The sequence below is a fragment of the Schistosoma haematobium genome, chromosome 1, assembly GCF_000699445.3.
Source record: "Schistosoma haematobium chromosome 1, whole genome shotgun sequence".
In the NCBI taxonomy this organism is placed as follows: domain Eukaryota; kingdom Metazoa; phylum Platyhelminthes; class Trematoda; order Strigeidida; family Schistosomatidae; genus Schistosoma; species Schistosoma haematobium.
The window spans coordinates 20,113,300-20,140,289 of NC_067196.1; the positions used below are offsets into that span (position 1 = coordinate 20,113,300).

At 36.1% G+C, this 26,990-nt stretch overlaps 1 protein-coding gene across 1 annotated transcript in view; it reads left to right on the top strand.

Moving 5' to 3' along the window:
- The window catches only part of MS3_00004507 (uncharacterized protein), an 87,818-nt gene that overhangs the window by 368 nt on the left and 60,460 nt on the right, over positions 1-26,990 (top strand). The window contains exons 2-7 of the mRNA XM_035734119.2: positions 4,664-4,774; positions 6,151-6,563; positions 16,216-16,515; positions 18,812-18,886; positions 22,264-22,312; positions 23,465-23,526. Coding sequence (XP_035589166.2) covers positions 16,300-16,515; positions 18,812-18,886; positions 22,264-22,312; positions 23,465-23,526 — 402 coding nt within the window. The 5' untranslated portion in view covers positions 4,664-4,774; positions 6,151-6,563; positions 16,216-16,299. The remainder of the gene's footprint in view (positions 1-4,663; positions 4,775-6,150; positions 6,564-16,215; positions 16,516-18,811; positions 18,887-22,263; positions 22,313-23,464; positions 23,527-26,990) is intronic.

The window sequence follows — 26,990 nt, forward strand, 5'->3', positions numbered from 1 at the left end:
TATAACAAGAACTGGTGTCTCCAGTCATATCCTTCTATGGTACATTGCCTCGGTGCGTGGCAGCCTCTTGCTATGTGGTTCAAATTCAGACAGATAATTCACAACTTCCTTAGTATAAACTCTATCCTTTCATTAATGCTGTTATCTCCAGATCTTCCTTATTGGTCTAAGGGATGGTTTTCGGTACACAGTAAACATGACAATCCAAGAATGTTTCGTCCTATGTGTTAGTGTATTAGGGGTTTCAAAAACATGCTCTCGATATCATTTGTAGAATTCAGACCGGATACACGTCTCATCCACCTGCGTCCCACGAGAAAGTCTTCTTAAATTATCTGGATTATTCCCAAATACCAGTAATAATCAGCATCTTATCAATAAATGTACGAGCTACGATATAATTCTGATTGAACGTTTACTCGAGTAGCACTTACTCCTTACGATAGCTGTCTTCTGGTTCGGGCAAGGCATAATGAACAATTGTAGCCGTGGCTTTATCATCACATTACTGAATCAGATATTTTTTAATGTAAATCAGCATCTAACACATTGGTCGAAACAGTCTTCAAATTTCCGTATGAAATTCCAAGTTGCAAATGAGGAGACTTAAGACGAGTGAGAACAAATGCTGTTCTCAACAGTGTCAAACATAGTACAAAACTTTCAGATATTTGTAGTTTTTAGCAAAAACGAAATCATCATTTTAGTTATCCAATCCGCATACAGGGGGTTTTACCATTTGTCCAATAAGGGAGCTACACGTAGAGATTTGGGAATATTCTTCCTAAAGATGATTGGATGGAATAGCTTCGGGTCTTTCTGAAATTCTTAGAGCCTACTCGACTTCATCCAACGTCTGTTTTCACAACATATTTGTTGTCCAGTCTTTTCCAGGAGGAACTGAGCATGTGGCAGATATAAACTCGTATGACATCACCTTTTCAGCCACAGCCTGACTATAATGTTCTCTAACGCCTTGATATAACCTCCCAAGCTTTATTTCTCTCTCTGTCTGAGCTAAGCGTGCTTTAGCTCATTACAACTCCAACAAAGGTTCAATTCCGTATCCGTCTCCTTCAAACCGCACATCAGTTTGAGTTTCTGGATAGTGGGAAGACAATCCAGGAATCTGATTAGTCTTATGGTTTTCCTTCATAGACACTTAACAGCATTCAACTAACGTATTTCTGATGGGTCACTGGTCGAAACTTTGTAGAATTTAATATACTCTACAGATATCTTACCAGTACTGTAAATACAATACTGACGACTCAGAGTCTATGTGAAAGTCATAGTCAGAACAAAAACAACTTAGCTTTAAATGTTATCTCTTTGTAAACGTAAAAACACCCCGATTAGTACAGTAATTAAAGGAATTATGGTCACCAAGTGGATTACACAAACATACCGAGCAGTGTTGCGTGTCTTATTGAAATCAACGGAAAAATATGAGTCGCAGTCAAACTAATATGATAAGATAATAATATCTTTCAGTTGGCAAGTCACATGCAACAGGGGTATTTTACGGACATGTCAGAAAAGGTTGACGTGATATGCGTTTAGGCAGCGATTTTATTGGCTATATCTATCGGATAATCTAAATTTCGGAAAGTAATGCGGGCGAGTTTAAATAATTTGCTGGATGGCTTAACATGTTAGTGGTGCTCCTTAACATACACGTTTTTCCACTTAGACTAGCCGTATATATTTCTTATGAACCACTCTCCAAACGGTTTTCAGTACAAGATATATTTAGCGGCTTCAAGTGACATACAACTATGAGTGTGTCATTTTCAGGGAAGCCATATTAAGCTGAACATTAATTGTCACATCCTGGTTCTGGTCATCATTGCTACATAGTCATGATGGTCGCAACCTCCAATTTGTACCTAATTTTGCCAATATATTTTTATAGCAGCGTCCTTTGTGTTACACGGTTTTCAAAGCGGCCGTTGTACCTTGATACGACGAAGGGGTAATCCACGTTTGGTGCTTACTGCGAGGTATGACTTCAAAGCTAGTTAGTTCGTCACATCTTTCCCTTCTAACTCGAGTAGGCCCCCAATCATCCGACATACATAATCGGTGTTGGTGATCTACATTCACATAATTATCACTTATTACGTATTGAAAGAATTTTCTAACCATTCATATGCATCAGTAGTTTAAATAATTCCTATCGTAGTTAAGCAATAGTGAGGTCGAGATCTCACAGTAAATAAATAGTCCGTATTAAACTCAACAAACTAACGGAAACACTAGCTGAAATTCTTCCTATGCACATTATGCTTTTAGTTCAGTCGGCGTACTGATGAAAATGCAATTGTAAATCAACTCATATGGATAGGATATCGACATGAACATTAAATGACTTTCTAATTTAAACCAAAGACAACACCAATATCAACACTTCTACAATATTGATTGCTTTTCGATCTCTCAGTACAAAGTACACATACTGTCTTTAAGTTAAGCTATTAATCAACGGCTGTTACAACGCATTTCTATAACATTGTTATCTGAGAATATATTGTTATTATAAATATAGGATGAGGTGTTTCGAGATGCTAATTACTTTATCTTAAATAATCTATAAACAGTTTTATTGTCCTTTTTCCGTTATCAGTGTAGGGATTTAGTTAGTGGAGTTGGTTATGGAGAGTTGCTGTGAAACTGCTGAGCTGAAATTGCCGTACATTCCGTGGTCATGTCAGTAATTGGTCAATCCATTCTATTCACCCATGGCCTTAATAAAGTTTGGCAAACCACTAGACATCCAACGGTTATTTAATGACATTTATAAGTTCACCTAGACTAGTTATTTGGGTGGGATTTAGTGATATTTCACTAATCTTTCATTACTCTCATGTCAAAATCATTTTATTACTACATAATTTCAAGTAAATTAAGCATTGGGTAGAAAACCAATGACAAATATATTTTTTGTGATATCCCAACGAGCAAAAAATTATTTCTGACATTTTTTCACTCAATGCAAGTGCATTGATGAATAGTTTAAATGTTTAAATGACTTGGCCTTGCTCTTCACTGGCTTTCTGTCAGCCGTAATCACTGTTCCAAACAGAATCTAGAGGAAAATTTCTGATTTTGCGATGTAACAAGAGACTAATGTTAGTCTAAGAAATACGCGATGTGGAAGTCGATGAGATGTCACTCTCAATTCGTGTGCAAGCCACCAAAGTAAGCGTTTTTAGATGGTAATGACAATTTATTTTTGTCACCGCTCGAGAACACGTACTATCAAAATCTATCGCCCCTAAAATAGTACTGTCACTGAATATCAGAGATCCTTTAGAAACAACGATAACAAGTACTGAGAGTCGCTGAACATCATTGCCTCGGATGCGCTAGGTTTCAAATGGAAGGAAAACTCTTCTACAGCAGAAAATTCCAGGGAATGTCTCCAACTTACAAACCATAACTCATCTAGGACAAAGTGACACAACGATGTTGACCTGGAATTAATGTGACGGTGTCTTGAAATTTGACACGGCATGGAGATATAATCGATTCATGGACAATGAGGGTGTAAACGAGCCTTCTCTCACCGAGCAAGGATTTCACAGGTTTTAAATATTATCCAAATTACGACAGAGATCAATGGTTTGAATGCAGTGAGAAACAGAGTGATAGAGCCGTAGTTACTGTATAAAATTTATTGGTAATTATTTCGTTCTGTAATTCAGTGTTTTATTGAGTGACATTTTTCACTCATTATTCTTCCGTCCTGTCTTGTATTTTAACCTTATACTTTGACCTTCGTTATGAAGTTTTGTTGCCTCATGACGCTACGCAGTTGATAATAAGGTCGTGTTTGACCAGACTCGTGGTTGCTGAATGATTCTGTTAACCATTGCTGACCTTTGACTGCCTGCTGAATACTGTTACCATGATCCTTGCAGCTTGATATCAGATCCTATCCTGTTGGGAATACTCATGTTAATCCTCAGGTGCTAAACTCCCATTTACCAACTACACTTTTGTTTAGTATTTCGTCTTGTACCAGGCTGTACAATCTGTATCGTCCAGAGTATTTTGTAACTTCGATAAAATTTGTTTTCCTCGTTAGATGAAAACCGAATAAATTAAGCATATATTTTGCGTGCTGAAATAATTTAATGCGAGTGATTCAAAAAGGCCTTGTACTCTACATAGAACAAAATATTTTGGCTGAGCCTAATAAACTTTGGTGTGTTGGTCCCCTGGGTTCTGATTAAGTACTGGAAATTAGGTTGTCACACTGAGACTCCTAAACCTTTCCGAATAAGTCAGTTATCTCGGTGCCTTTTTTAGAATACCATCAATGTAGGTTAATGATCTGCAGTGGTTTAGAGGTTTAGGTTTTTCGAGGCTACAACCTAGGTTGATGGCTCATTTACCACTGATCAAAGATATTGTTTAAGGTTCCTGGGTTATAAGTATGTGTAATTTCTTTATATCCCCAGTCGGTAGACATCGTTTATGTCTGTGGTAATAGACGAGGCTATATGTGCGCACATCAAATAAATCAGAGGTCAAACATCCAATAAAGTGAAGCAGTGGATTTATCATTTGTAGCACTCATAACGATATTATTATTGGATAGCTTGATACTTTCACACACTGTCCGTGATATATCTACATTTCCTCTGTTTCTTTCTAGATTGGCATCACGTTTTGCACGATGAGGCACATGAATGAAATGGAATGGCCAAAACGCTGCACTGTAAAACTGTTTTTTCTACCAAATATTTTACAAGATCAGTATTTCGGAGTAATTCATAATTTTATTGGAGTCATTCCTTCACTAGCTTTGGTTTAGGAATAGCCCAAGTGGCCATACTATTCTGTTACTCTCTATCTTGGTCCACGCCAACCTTAGTGGACAGGTTAATTTACTTCTTTAATATACTTAGTGGACATAAAAATTCTTTCTAGATGGATTTGTATTTAAATGAAATGATAATAAAAAGGTAGTGATATTTATTAAGATCATAAAATAAGTAGTGTCAGACCACTTGTTAAACTCTTATCACGAGTGACAATGAGTAGTGTAACTAAGAAGACTATAGTTACCAGACACTACAAAATTGAACTCTATTTGAACAGGTCTCACAAAAACCTGCATATTAATCCTATCAGAAGTATAACTCCGAACACAATACCAAGACGTCCACATAGACAAATATACAATTTTGGGATTTGATGTATTGTCGTGGTAACAAAGATAAATGTACTAGTACCGCATTACACCATAATGCCACAGGTGTTCAAAATGAATTTTATGTCAGGGCTGGATGGAAAGTATTGCACAGTACTCGGGATTAAACCATAGAAAATGTGATTACAGTGTCTTTGATTACTGTCGCTGACTCTAAACATGACGCATAATAAAATGAGTAACTTTTGACACGTCAGCTAAACAGTATTCCGTTACATCCGGAATTTCCGTCTTTGAGGTAGTCTTTAACAAGTTATACACCACAGAGCAAATAATAGTGTGGCGTACAGTGTCTTAAATCTGATACTGATACATGGTGTGCTGCGCGCTAACCTACTAGCTGACTACTTTAGCGATGAAGTGTATTGGACTGCCGAATGAAGTGTACAAATGCCCATTCATATATATACCACTATACCTTGGGAAATAGACCCATTAACCCGATAAAATGTACCTGAATTTCGGACCATCTCTGATTGTCATCGATTAAACTTTTCACTAAACTACTTCCGATTTTCCATATCGATACTCACACGGAGTCGGCTTTAATCACTACAGGTTCTTCGTGTCTGAAACGCTCATCTAGTAACCTTGGCAGCATTCACTTCCATGACCAGTTTTAGAAGTACGACAGTTCTGTAGAAACTAACAGTATCCTATCTATCACACGTAGCAGAATTAAAGTTACACATAAAAACCGGATACGACATTTTTATAATCATTAAACTTCTCAATCTATCCAGTGAGATCGACACCAACATCGTTTATTATTATCCATGACACCTTACATACCCTTTCTTACCCCTTACATCTACCTTTTATTTTCTTTGTTGATATATTCTTCTTCTTTCTAACTATGAACTTGTTTATGCATTTTGGTTATTTATATACCTTGAACTTGTACCTTTCTCAACTTCTTTTTATTCCAGTTTTGAAACATTTCGTATTACAGCCAACTTGCAACGTAGCGTCAACTGATAGTAACTGTTAAGCTTTTGTGGGGAAAACGAGCTTATCTGTGTTTAGGAAGTACTAACCTTTGAATAACTGTCGGATCCAGTGGAACTAATTTAACCAAGTTGCCCAATTATCCTCATCGAATGATAACAAGGACTTGGAACCTCGCCACAAGGTCGAGTAGCAAAAATTAGGAATTCGGCTGGTTTCAATTAGCTCTACACAAAGGTAGTGGATACTGGAAGAAAATCCCAGGAATTGGCTTTATTCGAGTACGATGTCGGGTTACTTTTCTACGCGCCATGTGTAAAAGTGTTCGCTTCTTTCTTTGCTGGAAGTATTAGTTGTTTACTGTCTATGATCAGGAGTAATTATAATGTTAAATGTATGCCATCCTTATGTCTTTACGTACTTTTGTGAGTCTGAGTGTTTTCGTCTCATCTAATCATTTCGTTCTCTTGTGGTACCGCTTAACTTATTTGTGTAACTGCATAATGTACTTGTAATTTATGAGGCATAAAAAACCTAGTTTCCACGTTCTCAATCGGTGGATTTTACATAGTAATATAATAATAATAAGTTCTGTGTCTAGAGACAAATCATTCCGAAAAATCTTTTTCATTCTGTTGACATCACTAAAATATTTTCAAGTCATGTGGAATGGACGAGAAACGGTAAATACTTAGCGGATACCCAATGTTTATTTTATGGATTGTTTCTAACTACTTTGGCTTTTGAGCACCAGGTAAATAGCTTCGCTCCCACGTCCTGACCATTCGTAAAGGTTTGATTCGTGAACCTAATATTGCGGTATAAACCGTAATAAACATCCAAAGTCTTATATGGAATACGATGGGGTAATTTACATCCGCTACTTCGCTGAAAACTACGAAAACTTCGAAGTGACTTTGATGTTGAAATTTTTCATCATAAACTGTAACAGAACCAAGCTTTTGTTCCACGTATTAGTCACCAATAATTTTTACTTAGAATGTCGTTAACTTCGTATACAATCGTTTTTTTTTCAGCAAGTTAGGAATTTCGGACTCGTTTCTGTTACTATTACTCAGTAAATACACAAACCTTTGTAAATATAGCTATTCGCTCTTAAGCAGTATCTAATTAGGTTTCTTATTATCTCGTTAAGTTATGCTGATATATACACATATTCTTGTACCATAACTGTAATTAAATTCCTAGTAAACACATTCAAATGAATTTTCAAGGCATCTGGTAACAAAGTTTAGGTGGTTTCACTAGTGCATTCGATAGAGCTAAACTTTGAGGATGAGCTTCAGCGACACTAAGTCTATTTATTTATTTATTTGAACACATAAATATTGGTACAAGAGGGCACCAAATATACATGCGCGGCACAAAGCAATGAGAATTTGAGAAGAAAAAAGGAAGGTAAGGAGTGTAAGAGAAAAAAAAGGATAACGACTAGATTAGTGTAAGATAGTGTAATAATAATAGTAATAATGGGGGAAGTCAATAGCTTGGATGCAATTGGAAGTAGACTTATCCCCCGATAGTTGTTACAGGAACGACGTGAACCCCTTTTAAAGATAGGGACAACTATCGACTCATTATATGACGTTGGTGCACTCTCTAGTTCCCAGACCTTTGTAAACAACACAGTCAGTTTCTTAGCCAGAAAGTCACCACCATCTTTAAAAAGAGCGGGAGGTAAGTCATCTGGACCTGGTAATTTGTAGCGCTTCAAGAGTTGGAGTTTTTTGCTGGCTTCCACCTCATTTGGTGGATCAGTCTTCACCGGCCATGGAGGGCAGGACAGTCTGACCGATGCCGTCGCAGAAGACCAGTTGAACTGCCCTTCGGAGGATTCTGCTCATCGTCCAAGACGTCGATGGATGTTAGTGATTGGCATCCCGTCATCCTCACAGATTGTTTCGCTCACACCAGACTTCTTGTTGCCAGTGGCTCGGATGAGTTGGAAGAGCTTCCGGTGGTTACCAGATGCAGCTGCTGCTTCCAGCTCATTAGCACGCATCGACCACCAGGCTTCTCGGTCCTTACGCAAGCTTTGCCCGATTTCATTACGTAACAGCCTTCGTTTATGGTCAAACTCACAGTAACCCGGAGATCGACAGGCTTCGATGAGTTGTAAGGGGCCTGAAGAAACACAGTGCTTATAAGGGGGACGTTTCGCGAAGGCAGGTGGTAGAATTCATCGTTGATTGCATCCGGACTGGGATCTGTCAAGGCATAGGCGGAGATGACGAAAAGACATCGTTCCTCACGCCGATTTCTTCTCACTTTGATGGAACTTTCTAATTTAACAGCACATAACCGACTGTTAATGGGGATCCAATCGATTAGTGCTTCCTCAGCTCTAGCGCTTAGTGCGACACCAACGCCAGCAAGACCAGACGAATATGCCATAGGGTCCCCGGATAAACGCACGTAAAACAAGCTTATTGAAACGACAGATGGAGAGCGAATTTATAGTACTTCACCAGAGTCTTGAATACGGGTCTCGGATAGACAACAAACGTCGATATTAAGACTTTCCAAAGACATAGCCAGCCCTATCTGTTGTTCGACCTGCATAAGTGTGCGAACGTTGAAGGCAGCCAGTTTGAATGGTGCACGTAGTTTCAGAAAAACTTTCAGTATTCGTATTTGGTGGTAGCATACAATTTTCAATCAGTCAGTGACTCGAGAACGTTTAGATAGAACCGAGTTTCCACCATAGGCGAGCTGCTGTATAAGTCGAAAAATAAGGATACATAAAGTGGTAATAAAAGAGAGTGAATAAATGACGCAATAAATAAAAATAATGTGAATCGTTTGATTTTTAATCGAAGCAAGACAAGTATTTTCCATAAATATCGACATTTTCCTTTTATTTGTGTGTGGGCTGTGATACTACCCGGGTTCCCAGACCGAACCAGGTGGTTTTCTTAGGGGGCCACACCCCGAGCCTTTGACTTAAAGGTCTGACCCACAAGGCAGTGGAGCATCGTAAGGAGATGCATTCCCATGGTAGCCGGTGACCAACGATTGGTTCATAGGCCATTTGTTCCCGCAGGATACTGGAGCCCGTGTGCAAGATTGGTTTGGGATCCGGTTAAAGCGCCGGACATTCGCTTTTCGTCCTCTCATTTTCGTAAAGAAAACCCCCGCCACGAGAAGGCAGTGAGTAGGACTTCCCTGTCAGAGGCTGTATACACGTGGCCGTGTGAGAGCATTTCGAGAGGGAGGGTGGGCACTCTCGGCTATACCAGGGCATTTGGGGACACTAAGTAGTTCTTGCAAATTGCAACACTACGGATCATCGTCGAACAATCAGTTGAGTGGAACTCGTCACTATACATCAACTTCATTGATTATGAAAAGGCATTCGACAGTGTAGATAGGAGGACATTATGGAAACTTCTTCGACACTACGGAGTTCCTGAGAAGATTGTCACTATTATCCGGAACTCATACGACGGACTACAGTGCAAAGTAGTGCATGGAGGACAGCTGACAGATGCATTCCAAGTAAGGACCGGAGTCAGACAAGGCTGTTTACTCTCTCCCTTCCTCTTTCTTCTGGTGGTCGACTGGATTATGAAGACCTCGACATCTGAAGGAAAACACGGAATACAATGGACAGCTCAGAACCAATTAGACGATCTGGACTTCGCAGATGACCTAGCCCTCCTATCACGTACACGTGAACAGATTCAGATAAAGACAGCCAATGTAGCAGCAGTCTCTGCATCAGTAGGCCTCAGCATACACAAAGGGAAAACCAAGGTCCTCAAATTCAAAGCGGAGAACAGCAATCCAATCACCCTTGATGGCGAAACTCTGGAAGATGTAGAATCCTTCACATATCTGGGAAGCATCGTCGATAGACATGGAGGTTCAGATGCAGACGTAAAGGCGAGGATTGGCAAAGCAAGGGCCGCATTCCTACAATTGAAGAACATATGGAACTCAAAACAACTTTCAACCAATATCAAAGTGAGAATCTTCAATACGAACGTCAAGGCAATTCTACTGTACGGAGCTGAAACTTGGAGAACTACAACAACCACAATCAAGAAAGTACAAGTATTTATAAATAGCTGTCTACGCAAGATACTCAACATCCATTGGCCGGATACCATCAGCAATAGCCTTGTGTGGGAGAGAACAAACCAACTTCCAGCTGAAGAGGAAATTAGGAAAAGACGATGGAAATGGATAGGACATACATTACGCAAATCGTCAAACTGCATCACGAGGCAAGCTCTAACTTGGAATCCTGAAAGGAAGCGGAAAAGAGGAAGGCCAAAGAACACATTACGTCGGATAATAGAAGCAGATATGAAAAGGATGAATTACAACTGGAAGGAGCTGGAAAGGATTGCCCAGGACAGGGTTGGATGGAGAATGCTGGTGAGCGACCTATGCTCCTTCACGAGGAGTAACAGGTGTAAGTAAGTAAGTAAGTAGTTCTTGACTACATTCAGCTGGTAAAAATATGAAGGAATGATTCAGAAACTCAGAATTAGGATTTACAGTTAGGATCATGGTTCTACGATTCATAATTTGAGGTCATAACTAGGGTCGGCATTGCGTGTGTTGCGGATTTAAGAATATCATTTACTGTTAGAGTGTACGAAACCTAGGGTTACATTTGAGATTAAGGCAGTAGGAATGTGCTTAATGGACAGAGCAATGAGGATAAAAATGATGAGTTTCTTTCATGAATTTCAGAGCACTGTGACGGGTAGTTTGTACTTCATCAAGAGCTCAGTTAAAATTGCTGATATTTAGTTCTTAAGATATTTAATATTAGTAAATATATATACTGCAAAACTGTGCGGTGAATGTAACATAATGTGTGAGTTGAACTGCAATAAACATGTGCTGTTCATCAAGATTTTGTCCGAAACGCTTATTATTGGTTGAAGGTACTCGGTATTACTCGGAGAATTATCTAGGGTGTTTATGAGATCTCATAGTGATCCGTGCATCACGACCTAACCGGCGCAGAAAAATAATTAAGCATTAGTTGATTGTAAGTGATATAATCATCGGGTCACCGTTCGTATGCGCTATCTTGTCGGTCCTAATAACGTGTTGATATTAATGCTTAATCAGTGCAGTTACGATTAAAGAACCGCATATAGCCTTACAAAGGTTCTAAAGGTAAAATGAACTCTAGTAATATGGACGACATTCCGTATCACACTAAAGTTGATTTTCATACCTACGAGCTGATTACGGACTCCAACAAATTCATTAATCATGCGCAAACCGTATATACATTTTAATTTTCTGGGTTGTTAATAAATTATTGATTTGTATCACGTATCGTTGTTGGCCAAAAGGTCGCTGAGGGTCGTCCATAAAGTATAGTTCCACTAGTCGAGGCCATAACTAAATATTAGTCTCAACCTTAAGGTTACGTATCTAAAAATGTTTTTGTTATCAAAAACTACTATTTATGTTTGATAGACATTTTGTTCCAATATATGCACCGTGAACTTTGATTGACTTGCTCGTTCCAGATTGACTCTCCCTAACAGTTCAACTTTGGTCTTTGTCAACTTCGTGAAGAAACGCTTGTATCCACATTTGTAGGTTGGCACAGATTGAGAATATTGATTTGGAGTTGGGACCCCACACTCGTTTCATAAGTTTCACCACCTTAAAGAACGTAGGCTATATCATGGTCACCTAAGTCGATGTTACTTGACAGCTTTATCAACTGACTAGGATTTCTAACCTGGCGCCTTACATTTGACCTCACCTCTAAGTCCGTAGTGTTATTTGTTTTTAATTCGCCTCTTAGGAGTCTCGACAATTACATAGTATTACTTTTGTGACCTCCCTTTCGTACAAGTTTTGCTTTTGATGTTTACCACTAAGGATTATCGCACATATATTTTTATGTCTACATATGGGAATAATTACAGGAACCTGATTATTGTTATATTTTTCGGTTTGAAAGCCGCATTTTGCCTTGTTGGTTGATGAGTTTTATGGTAGTGGGTCATCAGGTGTACTGAAGTTCTAAATACTTTTCACTTGAATATATATATATATATATATATATATATATATATATATATATATATATATATATATATATATATATATATATATATATATATAAACTCTCAGGCCCTTCTTTATCACAGAATATCTTCGTAAGTTGAATAATAATTGACTGGTAGTCAATAAACTATTTTCTTGTTCTATTCAGTGTCCGGTTATTGCCCTATGTATGTATGTATGTATTTTTCCCTAAAGTAAATTTGTTGAAATACTTTATGCAAAGTGAATCTTAAAAAAGTGAGGTTTTACATTATCAATCCAGGAGATTGGATCGATGGGCAGAACACTTTAGGGATCAGTTCAACTGGCCTTCAGCCACACTCCGGTTTCCCACGATCTCCAGTCAACCTGAATGGCAAGTTAATGTAGGTCCTCCGCCTCCTTACAAATTTGAAAAAGCCATAGGAAATCTGAAGCGAGGGAGAGCAGCAGGCCCTGACACGTTTACTCCTGAGATTTTTAAGGATGGTGGTCCAGTATTAGCAGTGAGATTAACTGAGGTCTTAGGTAGAATTTGGGAACTGGACGTAATCCCTTCTGACTGGTCTCAATCACTGATTGTGCCAGTTTTTAAGAAAGGACAAAAGTCCTCTTGTGACAATCATAGAGGAATCAGTTTGACAAATATAGTGTCTAAAATATTCGCTTCAATAATACTTCGACGCCTAAACAAAGCTCGTGAAAAGCTAGTTTTCGACCTGGACGTGGTTGTATAAACCAGATATTCACACTACGTCAGGTCCTAGTACATAGATACACATTCAGACGCCCCACAATCGTAGTATTTCACGACCTTAGAGTGGCATTTGACACTGTTAATCGTGAGGTTCTACGGCAGTGTTTGTCATTGGAAGGAGTACCAAAGAAGTACATTAACTTTATAAAGGCTCTCTACTCGAACACAAATGGTCGAGTGAGAGCTTATGGTGAACTGTCATCAGAATTGATTACCTCAAGTGGTGTTCGTCAGGGCTGCCCACTCTCTCCATTCTTGTTTAACTTTGTCGTCGACGTACTTTTAGAGATAACACATCCCTCATCTAAATTTCCAGGGGTTGAATTTCTACCGAGAGATTCACTTGTTGACTTGGAATATGCTGATGACAGCTCTATTTGGTGAAGTGGCTGACAAAACACAGAGTCTTCTGACCACTCTAATCAACAATGCAAGCATGTTCGGGATGCGATTCTCTCCCTCGAAATGCAAAATGTTGCTTCAGGATTGGGTTACATCGACACCCGAACTAGTGATACGGAGTGAAGTAGTTGAGTGTGTCGACCGCTTCACTTATCTTGGAAGTCTCATCAGCCCTTTTGGTGTGGTGTGTGACGAAATCTCAGCACGGATACAGAAGGCTCGACTAGCTTTTGCCAACTTGCGTCATTTATGGCGTAGGCGAGATATCCGTCTATCAACCAAAGGACGTGTTTACTGCACAGCAGTTCGTTCTGTCCTACTTTATGGCAGTGAAACATGGCCGGTAAGAGTAGAGGATATTCGTAGGTTACTAGTATTTGATCATAGGTGTCTTCGAAATATTGCTCGTATATCCTGGGACCATCGAGTAAGTAAAGCAGTTGTTAGGAAACGGGTACTAGGTAAGGATGGCAAATCAATTGATGAAGTAGTGAAACTTCATCAGTTGAGATGGCTGGGACACGTGTTATGTATGCCCAACCACCGAATGCCTCGATGTGCGATGTTCAGTGGTATAGGAGTAGGTTGGAAGGAAGCTAGTGGCGGCCAGACCAAAACATGGCACAAGTCCATGAAGTCACTGACAAGTGGATTGAGTCATATTGGTAGGTGTAGACTACCTGGTTGGGGACCGCGAGATGGTAGCAACCGATGGTTAGAGACCCTGAATGACATGGTTCAAAACAGTTTGCAATGGCGCAGGTGCATCCATTCTTTGTGTTCTTCCAAGTTCTAATCTCCTGATTCCTCCTTGTCTCTCTTTTTTCTCTTTCCAAATTTATTTCACTGGATTATACTCCTTGAATAACATCTTCAAACCCTAATTTTCCCGATTACTGCTTATACTTTGACTATCTCTACCACTACGGGATCTGAATCGACAATTGCATCTCTGTGCTAATGTGGTATGGCAACTGGTATTGATGCACGTGCGTACGAAGTTCTACGTTGTTATTGAGTGACTGACTACCGTGCTGTTTACAATTTTTAGTGTGGTAACGTCTATATATGGTCACTGATATATTAATTCTTCGAGCATCTTTATCATTGTTTTGAAGAGTAGTTTTGGTCATTTATTATAATTGGTGTTCTGTGAAATGCTTTAGGTAGAGAAAGTCGATCATTTGTATTGGTTAACAACTTAATGCATGTGTGATTGTTGAGATAAAGTAATGTATATGGCTGACTAGTTGGCCTCAATCTGTGTCGTTGGCCGAAGTATAGGTAATAGTAAACAAGTTTTTATTATCGCATCAGTTTACGAAGTCAATGGTTGTTACTGGGAGTTCTTTCTTACCAATCCAGTTAGTGTAGAAGTTTAAATCAAATATATTAGAATTTCTCAATTTTGTAAACATGTTTTCCAAAATATCCAAACTCTATTCATTCAGTTTTAGTTTATGGTCGTCTGGTTTTAATGGAGTGCGATTTATTGTCGTTTTAGTGTTTGATTTACTATATAAATACCTAGATACAGTTTGTACAAAATCTATAATAACTGTTTTCAACATTTTATTAACCCAGTTGTTTCATTTATTGAAATTATGTCGACTAGTTGCACTGTCAATCCTACATTATTGTTAAGATAAGTATTTATGAGTTTTGTAAAAATGGCTAACATATTTTTTATCACGTTAAAGAAAATCAATTAAGTATTGCAATTTTTCTCTTTAAAGACCCTAAGTGAAATAAAGGATTTCAGATTAAATTCAGTTATTATGAGAAAAATGCGCAGACATGTGATTATTTGGTCGTATCATTAAAGGATTAATCAACTCATGTTTAGTCATGTGTTTATAAACTATCATAAACTAGTAGACAGTAGTGTACCATCAATCAAATAATTAGTTAACAGTTAGACATAATAATCTAGAACCCTGAGGAAGTGTACAAAATCAAGTTACCATAATCCGTAGCATCTTAATGATTATCAAGATAAAAGATATCCAAACGTGAAGAGAGAAGGAATAACGAGTAATGAGTGAATATATCTGCATCATTGTAACAGGTTATAAGCTGTCATCTAGTGTCTCTAATCGCTGACTTTCATCTTCTTGGTAACTCTGTATAGGATGTCTTAACTTTTTTATGCAATTCGGACAAACAAGATAATGACTACAAGTTTTATCGTATTTTTACTATATTAGTCGATGGGCTATTAAGTAACCTTCCGTTCTTACCTGACATAGATATGAACAACATCTGAAACTCAAAACTTGGTGTCGCATCTATTTTCTCATAGTAATTGTGATGGTCTTAAACATCTCGCTTTCTGTCCCTAAGATATTTTGATGTAAACCAAGTTATTTCGTACTATCTGACGTTCTGTAAGGCGAAATTAGTAGATAACAAAGGATCCTTCATCTCGTCACCGTATTCATGACTTGTATTGTCCGTTCAGTTTATGTTGTTCAGAAGTAACTGCTGCGGGAGATGATGATTCGATACATATTGATCTAGATTAGTATGTTTGCTGTAAGTTTGAACACTTGTAACAAAATTTATGTCTAGCGCACCCACCTTGTTTCCACACCAAAAAGCAATTTATTATAAAATCTTACATGTTAGCTTGACTAAACTAAGCAGCAAGTTATCCTCTGAACTATCCTCTATAATAAAATATCAATATTTGAAGGTGATCCGTATAAATAAAGTTTATACCAATAGGTATTAATCGATTAGATCACAAAAATCCAACTTTCTAGTCACTAACTCGTTCTTCATACTCATGTTATACATATTCTTATGAGTGCTTCATTTTCTGTATTTTTCCTAGTAAAACATACTTCAAGTGATTTGGAGACTCCGGTCTAGCTAATTGCTGTTTTTACCTTGGAAATTAAAGATCACCAATAGCAATATGTCCAACAATAGTGGATTAGATATAACAAATTTGGATGATTTACGTGATCCATCGGGAATCTTTTCACTCATCGAAGTTGTGGGTAAAGGTACTTATGGAAATGTATACAAGGGACGATACACGCGAACTGGTCAGCTAGCTGCCATCAAGGTTATGCCAATTACTGAAGAGGATGAGGAAGAAATTAAGCTGGAAATTGATACATTAAAAAAGGTTAGTCTTTCGTCTCATTTGTAGATTAAATAATTATGTTTTGAGGCCTGACAAAATTAGATAAGATTGAGGTTGTTTTGGAAACTATTATATCTATTGGTCGTCGGACAACCGTCCCATCATATTTTGACTCATGTTCTAAGAATGTATGTAGTTGAAATTCGCTTAATTCATTAGGGTTGATGCATTTATTCAACTGTTACCTAATTGTGGTGCGCTTGAATCTATTTCCTAATTTCATATGTACTGACAATATCACGAAACACTGTTAATCCCAGAGTCTATTTTAGTTAATTGCAACCAGAAGCTTAGTCTGTTGATCAGTTGCTTCAGCGCATATTATTTATTTCAACTATTACCTAAAGGGTTTACTTTTGCAGAAATCGATGGTTTTTTGTATGCTCTTTTATATTAAGACATCTTTTTATTCTGTTTATTTTACACAGCCTTTGGTCCGGTCGATAAATCACCGTTCTCTAATTGGCGGTATCATTGCGTTATATATTAATAGGGCACAAAGCCACAAGTTATAACACTTCCCAAGTCCTCTTTAATGTGACAATAGGTCTGACGTTAGGGATCAAAATGGTAATGTATGTCTCATTACGATAAATTGAAATCCACGATTTTATTCAAAGTTATATATTATTAGTTTCTGCTTTCTTATATACTTCGGTTTGGGCACCCGGGCAGTATCCCAGCCCTCACACAAATCGAATGATTTATGTGGCGCATATCTATTTGCTGCCTCCTTGTACCACTGTTTATGTGTTTAAATAAATAAATAAAATAAATATACTATCGACAGTTAACTACATGATCCAGGTTAATAGTCATTGTGAATTTATAAGGTGTTATCATATTTTTCTCCAATCACTTTAATCCTTCATATCCTCTATTGTTTCATTCGGCGGTGATATATAAGGGATACTCACTTATAACACATGCAACCTCTCTAGTGTATTCGAATTTAGTAAAGTTTTACCTGGTGTGGATAAGTGGGCTTTTAAATTATCATATTTCACGTCGGAAAGAGGTATACAGTTCCTAGGACCAACTTTAAAATAAATCAGCGAAAGAAACAAGCAAAAATATACTATGGTTATTAATTAGCAAAATTTTTAAGATTTAGGGAAGTATAGATGTTGGGTTAATGTGCACCATAACTATAGTCTAAGGTTTTCAACTATTAAACACAGCTTCCTTGTAGACGTCAGTCAGGCAGCATACTATCTCACTTGTATCTTGGATCAATGGGTAAAAATTTATGAACTAAAGTCATAGCCTAGTCTAACATCCTACTCTCACTGCAACCTTCATTTAACGAGTTAATGTGTTAACAAGTATACGCGGAGTTAGTTGATGGTTGCCTAAAAACTCATCAACTGATTTGTATTCTTCAACAGTTATTGTTTTCTTGATAGTTCGGGAACTAAATTGAAATAGTTCTTTGAAGGCACGTATTACTGACCACTTGTTATTTGTTGTTTTGTTCTGCTTCCACGATCCGTGTTTCATATCTGTATAGTGAGATAAAATGGACTGTTTGTCAATATACTTATTCTTTGTTAAGGATTCAGATTTATTTTACTTGAAGTCATTCTTCTAAGCTTAACGCGGATCTACCATAATAGATGTAGGTATCTTTTGTGCTTTTAATGTGCTTGTTATTATTGTTTCTCGCTACATATTTCAGGATATAACTAGAGTCAACTAGAATATTTTCTAAAGTCATGTAATACCAAAAAATATCTCCAATTTTTTTATTTCTGGTTTTGGGAATACATAATGTACTTTGTTACTCTATCATAGAAAATGTAGTTATCAACGATACTCACTGAATTTAAGGTGAAAGCAGATAATTCTTAGCTTATACGTATACATTCAACGTATAATATTAATTTTGACTGGGGAAAATGTTATCTCACGGTACTTTGATACATTTTTGTCGATATGACTTCTAGTTTATCCTGCTATTTCATCCTGTACATTCACTTAATTTATCTGTCTGTTATTCACTCAATGAATCACGGATTACAATATTGTTTATATTTACCGAAATTTAATCAATCAAGTTGTACCATTAGACGTTATGTATGATAATAACTTCAATTATTCATATTCATTGTCCAAAATAATGAACAATGTATTGTATGTAGCATTAGTTAAACTGTATTTAGTTAGTCTAAAATCAACATAACAATTTGTAAGATGTGTTTTCTTAAATTCTTTACATTAACATTTGTCAGATTCTTTTTGTATTCACTATTGTTGCTTATTTTCTTGTTTTGTTTAGTTATCGAATCATCGAAATATTGCTAGTTATTATGGTGCATTTATTAAAAAATCTTCACCTCGTGATCATCTTTGGGTAAGATATTTTTTACTAATCATAACAATTTTTAATAAAGTTATCACTATGTTGAATTTGTTCATTTCTTTTTTTACAATGACTTTTGTTTTATTGTAAATATTATTCTGTTTATGGTTTTAGTGTAATTACTTAGTCAAACAAATCTTTCGATTTAGATATTATTATAAACAGAGCAATAGTAATGAAATATATAAAATAAAATGATTTCGATCGTTGTCAAATGTTACCGTCCAACTGCAGTTAAAACAAATATGGTTGGGTTCCAGATACTTGATTTAGTGGAGTTGAGATGCAAGGTATAAACGAATTAGATAGTCAAATTGTGAAGAGGCGTTACAAAATTTAAGTAATATAGTTGACATTGATACATCTTAATATCTGCGTAACCTATTTACACAAATTCAGGGATGTAAGATCATAAGTAATCATAGTAAAAATAAGTGATTAGATGATTAAACAATATAATTAGGATAAAAATTAACTTATTGTGTGATTCACCAGTGACTGAGTTAAAATGCAATTGTGTTTAACACGCTTTCATTCGGTTTACTGAAGTTAGGTCGGGAATATTTGAGAACAATAGGTTATGAAAGGCTAAGTAAATGTGATATTTATTGAACTTTAACTCACTTGGTATTGTTTTACTTGAATCTTCCCATTAATGTTTTAGGACTGAAATTGATCATTCCCAAAACATCAATGGGAAGATTCAAGTGATATTTATTGGTTAAAGTTCTTGTCTGCTATTCTTTAAGTGACTGGGAATCGCACTTACTAAGAATGAAGATTTGATGTTATGTACTAAAAATAATTGACCTGGAACAAAGTACCATTTGAGTCAATTTTCTTCATTCATATCTTAAAATATCCCCACTGATTGGAAGACGGACAAAAATTGATGTTCCACTGATTATCATATATTAATGACTACCAGGATAGCTCATTTTTATTTTGTTATAGATTCCTTAGGGTTATAGTTTACAAAAGACTTTCATTTTACCACTAAACACAAATTTTTTATCATTTTCTACAATTTAACCTTGACTACTTGTTTTCGTATGGATATTTATTCTGTCACTTTATGGTGTTCTCACTTATATTCAGACTTTAACATAAAGTCCTATGAACTCAAGAAAACTAAACATCAAGCAGCTAGGGTACATGTAAACACAGTACGTAATACGATTGATCTCATCATTACAAATCTTTGGAATATGCAAGAAGTGTACGATGTTTAAAAGTTTTTCTTATTGTACTAATATATATACATTCATTTCACTAGCCTGATTTTCCATTTGCTTAGTTTTAACATTGACTTCGCTTCTAACATACGCTTGAATATCACTTGTACGACCACAGAACTCATGTCAAACCATATCTTATCCTGCTCCTTATGAGTAACACCTAGATCATCAGTTTTCGTGTTTATAGTTGGTCGAAAGCGAATCAGACTAGTAGTGTTTTCAAGCTATTCATTGTTTTATGTGTAGCCTCAACAATGCATTAGTCACAAGGTCGTACTTCTTTTCCCATCTAATCTTTGCGTTGTGGACATAGAAATTATGTCTGCCATGTTTTATTCACCTGTCTTGTAATGGAACAAAAAAAAATCAAATCAATCAATAGCTTGACTCATTAGTATAGTACTTGTATGTATACTTTGGACAAAGTAGTGCATTCCTTTTAATTTCTCTATCTTTAGCGTTACACACATATTTCTGATTATTGTCGTGCGTATGTGTTATTTATTCAATAATGCGAAGATGCATCCCACTCACCATGATGGTAAGTGGTGGACACATATTCATACAGACATATTTTGTGTTTATAAAGCAAATATGAAAAGCTTGTGACAATTTCCAGTTTTTTTCTCTACTCCTCCCATAATGTTTGTATAAATATTGAAAACAATTCTATGTTTATCAATTTATCAACCACTTCATACTCTTCATTGTTGTCACTAATATATCGATGGTTGTCTGTTAATGTCTGTTGGGTATAAAGGGAATAGTACAAACAGACAATGGAATAATATGATAAAACTGTTTCACAATATCTTCCCAGTTCTTTGTGTTGTTACAAATTTATGACTGATTCTTCATCTATTCTTTGCTATCCATGATAATAATGATATAGCTTACTAAAGAGAAAACTCAGAAAATCAATCAGGCATCGTTAAGCTAATGATACCAAACACTATGTCCTATGATGAAATTCAATCTATGAGGTTCATGTTTATATATTCGTCTTTGTAACACTTTTCGTAAGGGCTAGTGATAATACTAGACTACTTCTACCAAAACTAACTCAAGCACAGAAGCAACAGGACCAATACTATTGTCCACTTAGCAAAATAAGAACTTTATTAACGAACAGTAATTTACTACTTTTTAAGTCAGTAAAGTTCTCAATTCTACTGAATAGTGTATACATTTTCTTACAGAAAAAGGCTCTCACATAAAATGCACATGTACCGACAAAGACTGATCAAAATTCAGTCAAGATAATCAATAACAGGATAATCCAAACCCCTTCTAATCATGATATGAAAATTACACCCGTTCCACTCTTAACTGGCTATCTGAACTAAGTAGCTCAACGGATAACTCGTTAAGCGTTTGAAGCAAAATGTACTGGGTTCGAGTTCTGATGTAAACACTAACACTGGAATGCAGGCCCGACCAGCTGATTCGGCTCAAATAGGACGAAACGCTCGTCCCAGGTTTCTTTATTAGGCGCAATCCAACTATTCCATAGGGCTTGTAGGACAGGCTGACATTAAAACGACTGTAGTTGTTTTTTCTTTATCTCTAACGATAAATTTTGGGGCAATAACCATATGTATTAACACAAATAATGGTCGATTTAATTGTTATCGGAATATATACTCAATATGTCTAGATGCACACTTTTTTCGCCCAAATATATAGAAATTATAACATACGGAGGAAAAAGTTATCTCTGACTGCAACCACGTTTGAACTCGAATCTAAACTAGTGATAGTGTGATTACTAGAGCTCATTATCATGGTAATCATTACACTAATTATTAGCTTTTATTTCCATCTTAAGACGACAATAATAATTGATCATATCATTCTTAATATTATATTATTGGGTGACAGGTTTGAGGAGTGCACAGAGGGAAGCAATAAAATTTTTTCATCACGCAATGGTGTGTGAATAACAAATTCAAACCACAGTTGTTTTAACGTTGTTCCATTCTTTTTTCTTTTAACTAACCGTACAACAACAGGAGAATGTTTTTGTTTTTCAACTTTTTCGAAGATTTTCCTTGTTCGAGTTTGTTTTTCATCTTAGTGAAACAAGTGTTTGTTTTTTAATTTTGTTTTTAAACAAAAATTAATCCCTAGCTTGCTATGGAATATTGTGGTGCTGGATCAGTGGCTGATTTAATAAAAAGTGAGTAGTTTTTTTAATTGAAGACAAAAGTAGGGATAATGATTTGTATCTTATCCATTGTTACTTTGTTATTTCAATCCTCACCATAATTTCTTTTTATGAATAAACCAAAGGAAAAATAACGTAACGAAAACAAAGTTATCAGTATTAACAAAGAACTAAAAAAACTAGTAGACACAAAAGAAACGCATTTTAAGGAAAGTGCGCTTATTGGCTGAAATAGTATTCAAAATGCCAGGAAAGATAAAATATGATGAATTCATTTGGACCATGAGAACAAATTCTCTGTCTTATTGTTGTAATCTACAACCACCGAACATAGATACACCTGGTGGATCCTACTCACTTATGGTCCCCTATCTAACGTGGGTCAGCGGTTAACAGCACTATAAACTGAACTACAATCCTATTATGTGATATTCATTCACCTTTTCTTAACCTTTTGATATTGCAAGCTGTCTATAAAGAGTTTGCTAGTTGACAAGTGTGCATGACACTGGTCAATATCGTATTAGTTGATGATCATTTTTAAACTCTATAAATTCTTTTGTTCTCTTGATGAGTTAATGGATACACTTGTAATGTGCTATTGTATTTACTTTCAGGAAATATGTCCCACATTTATAGAGTATAATGGTATTATGACAATGAAACATTGTTTTTAGCCGTACAGTCAATTGATTACCTCAACTGTTATTGAAATTACCAGGTGACAATTCCTCATGAATCTTAAATTATTAATGCGTTGCCACGAAAATGAGCTAACATCAGTAAACTGTATAACTAGTGTGAACAAGATAGATTTCTTTTTCCTCTGAAACGACACTTATATACAAGATAATAGACAAAAAATAAATAGTTGATTAACAGTTACATAAGAGTGAGTAAATATAATTAAAAGGAATTTAATGCAAAAATGATTGTATGTTACAAATTTATCAGTGATACTACATAAAGTCTTCCACCTCTTCCACAAATTTGGCTTATATATTTTCTTGTATATATATTTTTTGTCAATATCATCTTGTTGCAAGTAGTAGTGTTTATTTATTTAAGAGTATTTCTTAAAAAGAGTTTTGGTTTTAGTTCACATTATTAGTTTTTCAGACGATTCGTCATCTTGTAATGACATTCTTTTCTCTACTGTTTTAGGTACTCGCACGAAATCACTCAAAGAAGATTGGATTGCTTATATTTGTCGAGAAATTCTCCGAGTAAGTAGATTATTATTATTCCTGTGAACTGATTGAATATGAATAGAACTTGACTACTGTCTTAGAGTATATATATATATATTCCCACTGAAACACGATGATGACCCTAGTCGAAAATACACTGATTTATGTTAATCTAATACTAATACAAAGAATATTGTATCTTGATTAAACATCATACTGTAATATATCAATGTTATGTTGCATACAATAACACATTAACAATAAAATAAATATTACACTGAGTAATCATCATATTAAATTAAAAATGAAAGTAATCTTGAACAAAAAAGTTATAACAAGTTAAAGATGTAATTTTGTTTTCTTATTTTCTCATATCACTATTTAACTCTCTATATATAGGAATATTATATTGAATTTGTACATGTTAAATAATGAATGTGACTTACACCTTAACGAGTCAGTTAGTTACAATGTAGAATCTGGTACGTATGCATATCGGTTCAAGTTGTCAAACCCCATTAGTACAGTGAGATAAAATTGTAAGGCCTAATTCCAGAATAGAAGAGGTAATAACAGTATGAATGGTAATAGGAAGGATTAAGCATCGAAGATAAAACTCTATGAGAAAATATAAATTAGTGAAATATAAAAACACAAGAAGTTAAGGGGAATTTAGCGGATGCACTGCACCATTGCAAACGATTTCGAATCATGTCAATCAAAGTCACTAGCCATTAGTAACGATAACCACATGGACCCCAACTACGTAGTCTACACCTATTAGAATGATTCAATCCAATGATCAGTCTTCATGGACTTGTGCTTTGTTTTCATTTGGCCGCCTCCCTAGCCCTTTTCCAGCTTACTCGTACACCAGACAACATCGATCTTCGATGTAGGCGGTGGTTGAGTATACGTGACACATATGTTCCGACCACCTCAGTTGATGATGATTTACTACCTCATTTATCGATTTACCATCTTTACCTAGCACTCTATTCTTAAACCAGGCATTACTCACACAGGGTTCCAAAAATACATGAACAATGCTTCGAAGATACTTATCATCGAATATCAATAACCTAAGAATATCTTTCATTTTTAATTGCCATGTTTTATATACATAAACTATAGCGGAATGAACAACTGCACGGTAAACTCGTCTTTTATTTGGAAGACGGGTATCTCACTTACTCCACAAATGACGCAAGTTGGTAAAAACTAATCAAGTGTTCTGAATCCTTGCTGAGTTTTCGTCAGATGCCAGACTATCAGAACTGGTTAGACTCCTAAGATAAGTGGAGCAGTCGTTGAGTTCAACCATTTCACTCCCGATCATTAATTCATGGGGTGACGCAAACCATTCTTTAAGTTACATTTTACATTAGGAGGCAAAGAACCTCATCTCAATCCAATGCTATTTTCGTCAGACGTTCTGATGTAATTTGGCTATTTTCAGTTAGTAATAAATCCATGAATGTGGAAAATAGTGTCTATTAAATTGGATGTTGCGATGAATATAATGAACAACTAACTATTAATGTAGATTATGTATCTTTAGACACACGATACAATTGTTTCAAATAAACTTTCAATTGTTTTAACAAAACATAAATAAATAAATAAACTTACAGTTTAAATAACAATTTTCATAAGCAAACTAGTTCCAACGTTATTTGAACATTATAAGGGTGAATACATAACATACTAATCATGATTAGAATCTAGGTATGGCGTCCAGAGAAATGAGATAAATTTTTCATTTATAACGTTCCTATTCTATTCTATGTGGACTAAAATGTTTCTCTGAACATTCGATTTATCACTGTGTGAGTGTACACCTTAGGGTTGTATAGTTTAAATCAATACTATCATAAGATACAATTAGTTTTGTCTTGAAAAAATAATATAAAGTTATTATATTAGTTATGAGGACACTGGAAACCAAATGGTATTGATCAACCTTATGCAAACACAGACGCGAATTTCGCATTTCTACAAACGATATTTATTTCCAACTGATTCTCAACTTGTGCTCATATTTAGACTAATTGTTCTTCAATCATTTCATAAACAGAGATTACTATATGAATAATTCTCTGTCAAATAGTCAGTCAGTCAGTAACAACGTAGAACTTCGTACGTATGTACATCAGTTCAAGTTGCTACACCACATTAGCACAGAGATGCAATTGTCGATTCAGATACCGTAGTGGTAGAGGTAGTCAAAGTATAAGCAGTAATCGGGAAAATTAGGGTTTGAAGATGTTATTCAAGGAGTATAATCCAGTGAAATAAATTTGGAAAGAGAAAAAAGAAAGACAAGGAGGAATCAGGAGATTAGAATTTGGGAGAACACAAAGAATGGATGCACCTGCGCCATTGCAAACGATTTTGAGCCATGTCATTCAGGGTCTCTAACCGTCGGTTGCTATCATCTCGCAGTCCCCAACCAGGTAGTCTACACCTACCAATATGACTCAATCCACTTGTCAGTGACTTCATGGATTTGTGCCATGTTTTGGTCTGGCCGCCACTAGCTTCCTTCCAACCTACTCCTACACCATAAAACAACGCACGTCGAGGCATTCGGTGGTTGGGCATACATAACACGTGTCCCAGCCATCTCAACTGATGAAGTTTCACTACTTCATCAATTGGTTTGCCATCCTTACCTAGTACCCGTTTCCTAACAACTGCTTTACTTACTCGATGGTCCCAGGATATACGAGCAATATTTCGAAGACACCTATGATCAAATACTAGTAACCTACGAATATCCTCTACTCTTACCGGCCATGTTTCACTGCCATAAAGTAGGACAGAACGAACTGCTGTGCAGTAAACACGTTCTTTGGTTGATAGACGGATATCTCGCCTACGCCATAAATGACGCAAGTTGGCAAAAGCTAGTCGAGCCTTCTGTATCCGTGCTGAGATTTCGTCACACACCACACCAAAAGGGCTGATGAGACTTCCAAGATAAGTGAAGCGGTCGACACACTCAACTACTTCACTCCGTATCACTAGTTCGGGTGTCGATGTAACCCAATCCTGAAGCAACATTTTGCATTTCGAGGGAGAGAATCGCATCCCGAACATGCTTGCATTGTTGCTTAGAGTGGTCAAATAATTTCACTTTCAATGAATTTTAATTAAACAATATCTTTTCTCATCAGTAATTAAAATTGTCTTGTAAACTTAGTTTAACAAGGTGGATTGTTTTCGTGTTAAGGAAAGCATTTAAAATTTGTTTTACAGAAAGAGACAACAACAAATTTTAATTACAAAAATGAATTCATGGTTTGCTGGTTTTTTCTTAAAAGTTACTACTCCCAATTTAATCACATCTCTAATAAAAAGATTAAAATTTCAACAATAAAACAGAATAGTTTGAGATGTATCTTTAGTGCAAATATATATATTAATCTTCTAATAGTGGTTTTGAGCTTGTTAGGGTATCGTGAATCCTGGTCAACCGAAGTGGTCGGAACATATGT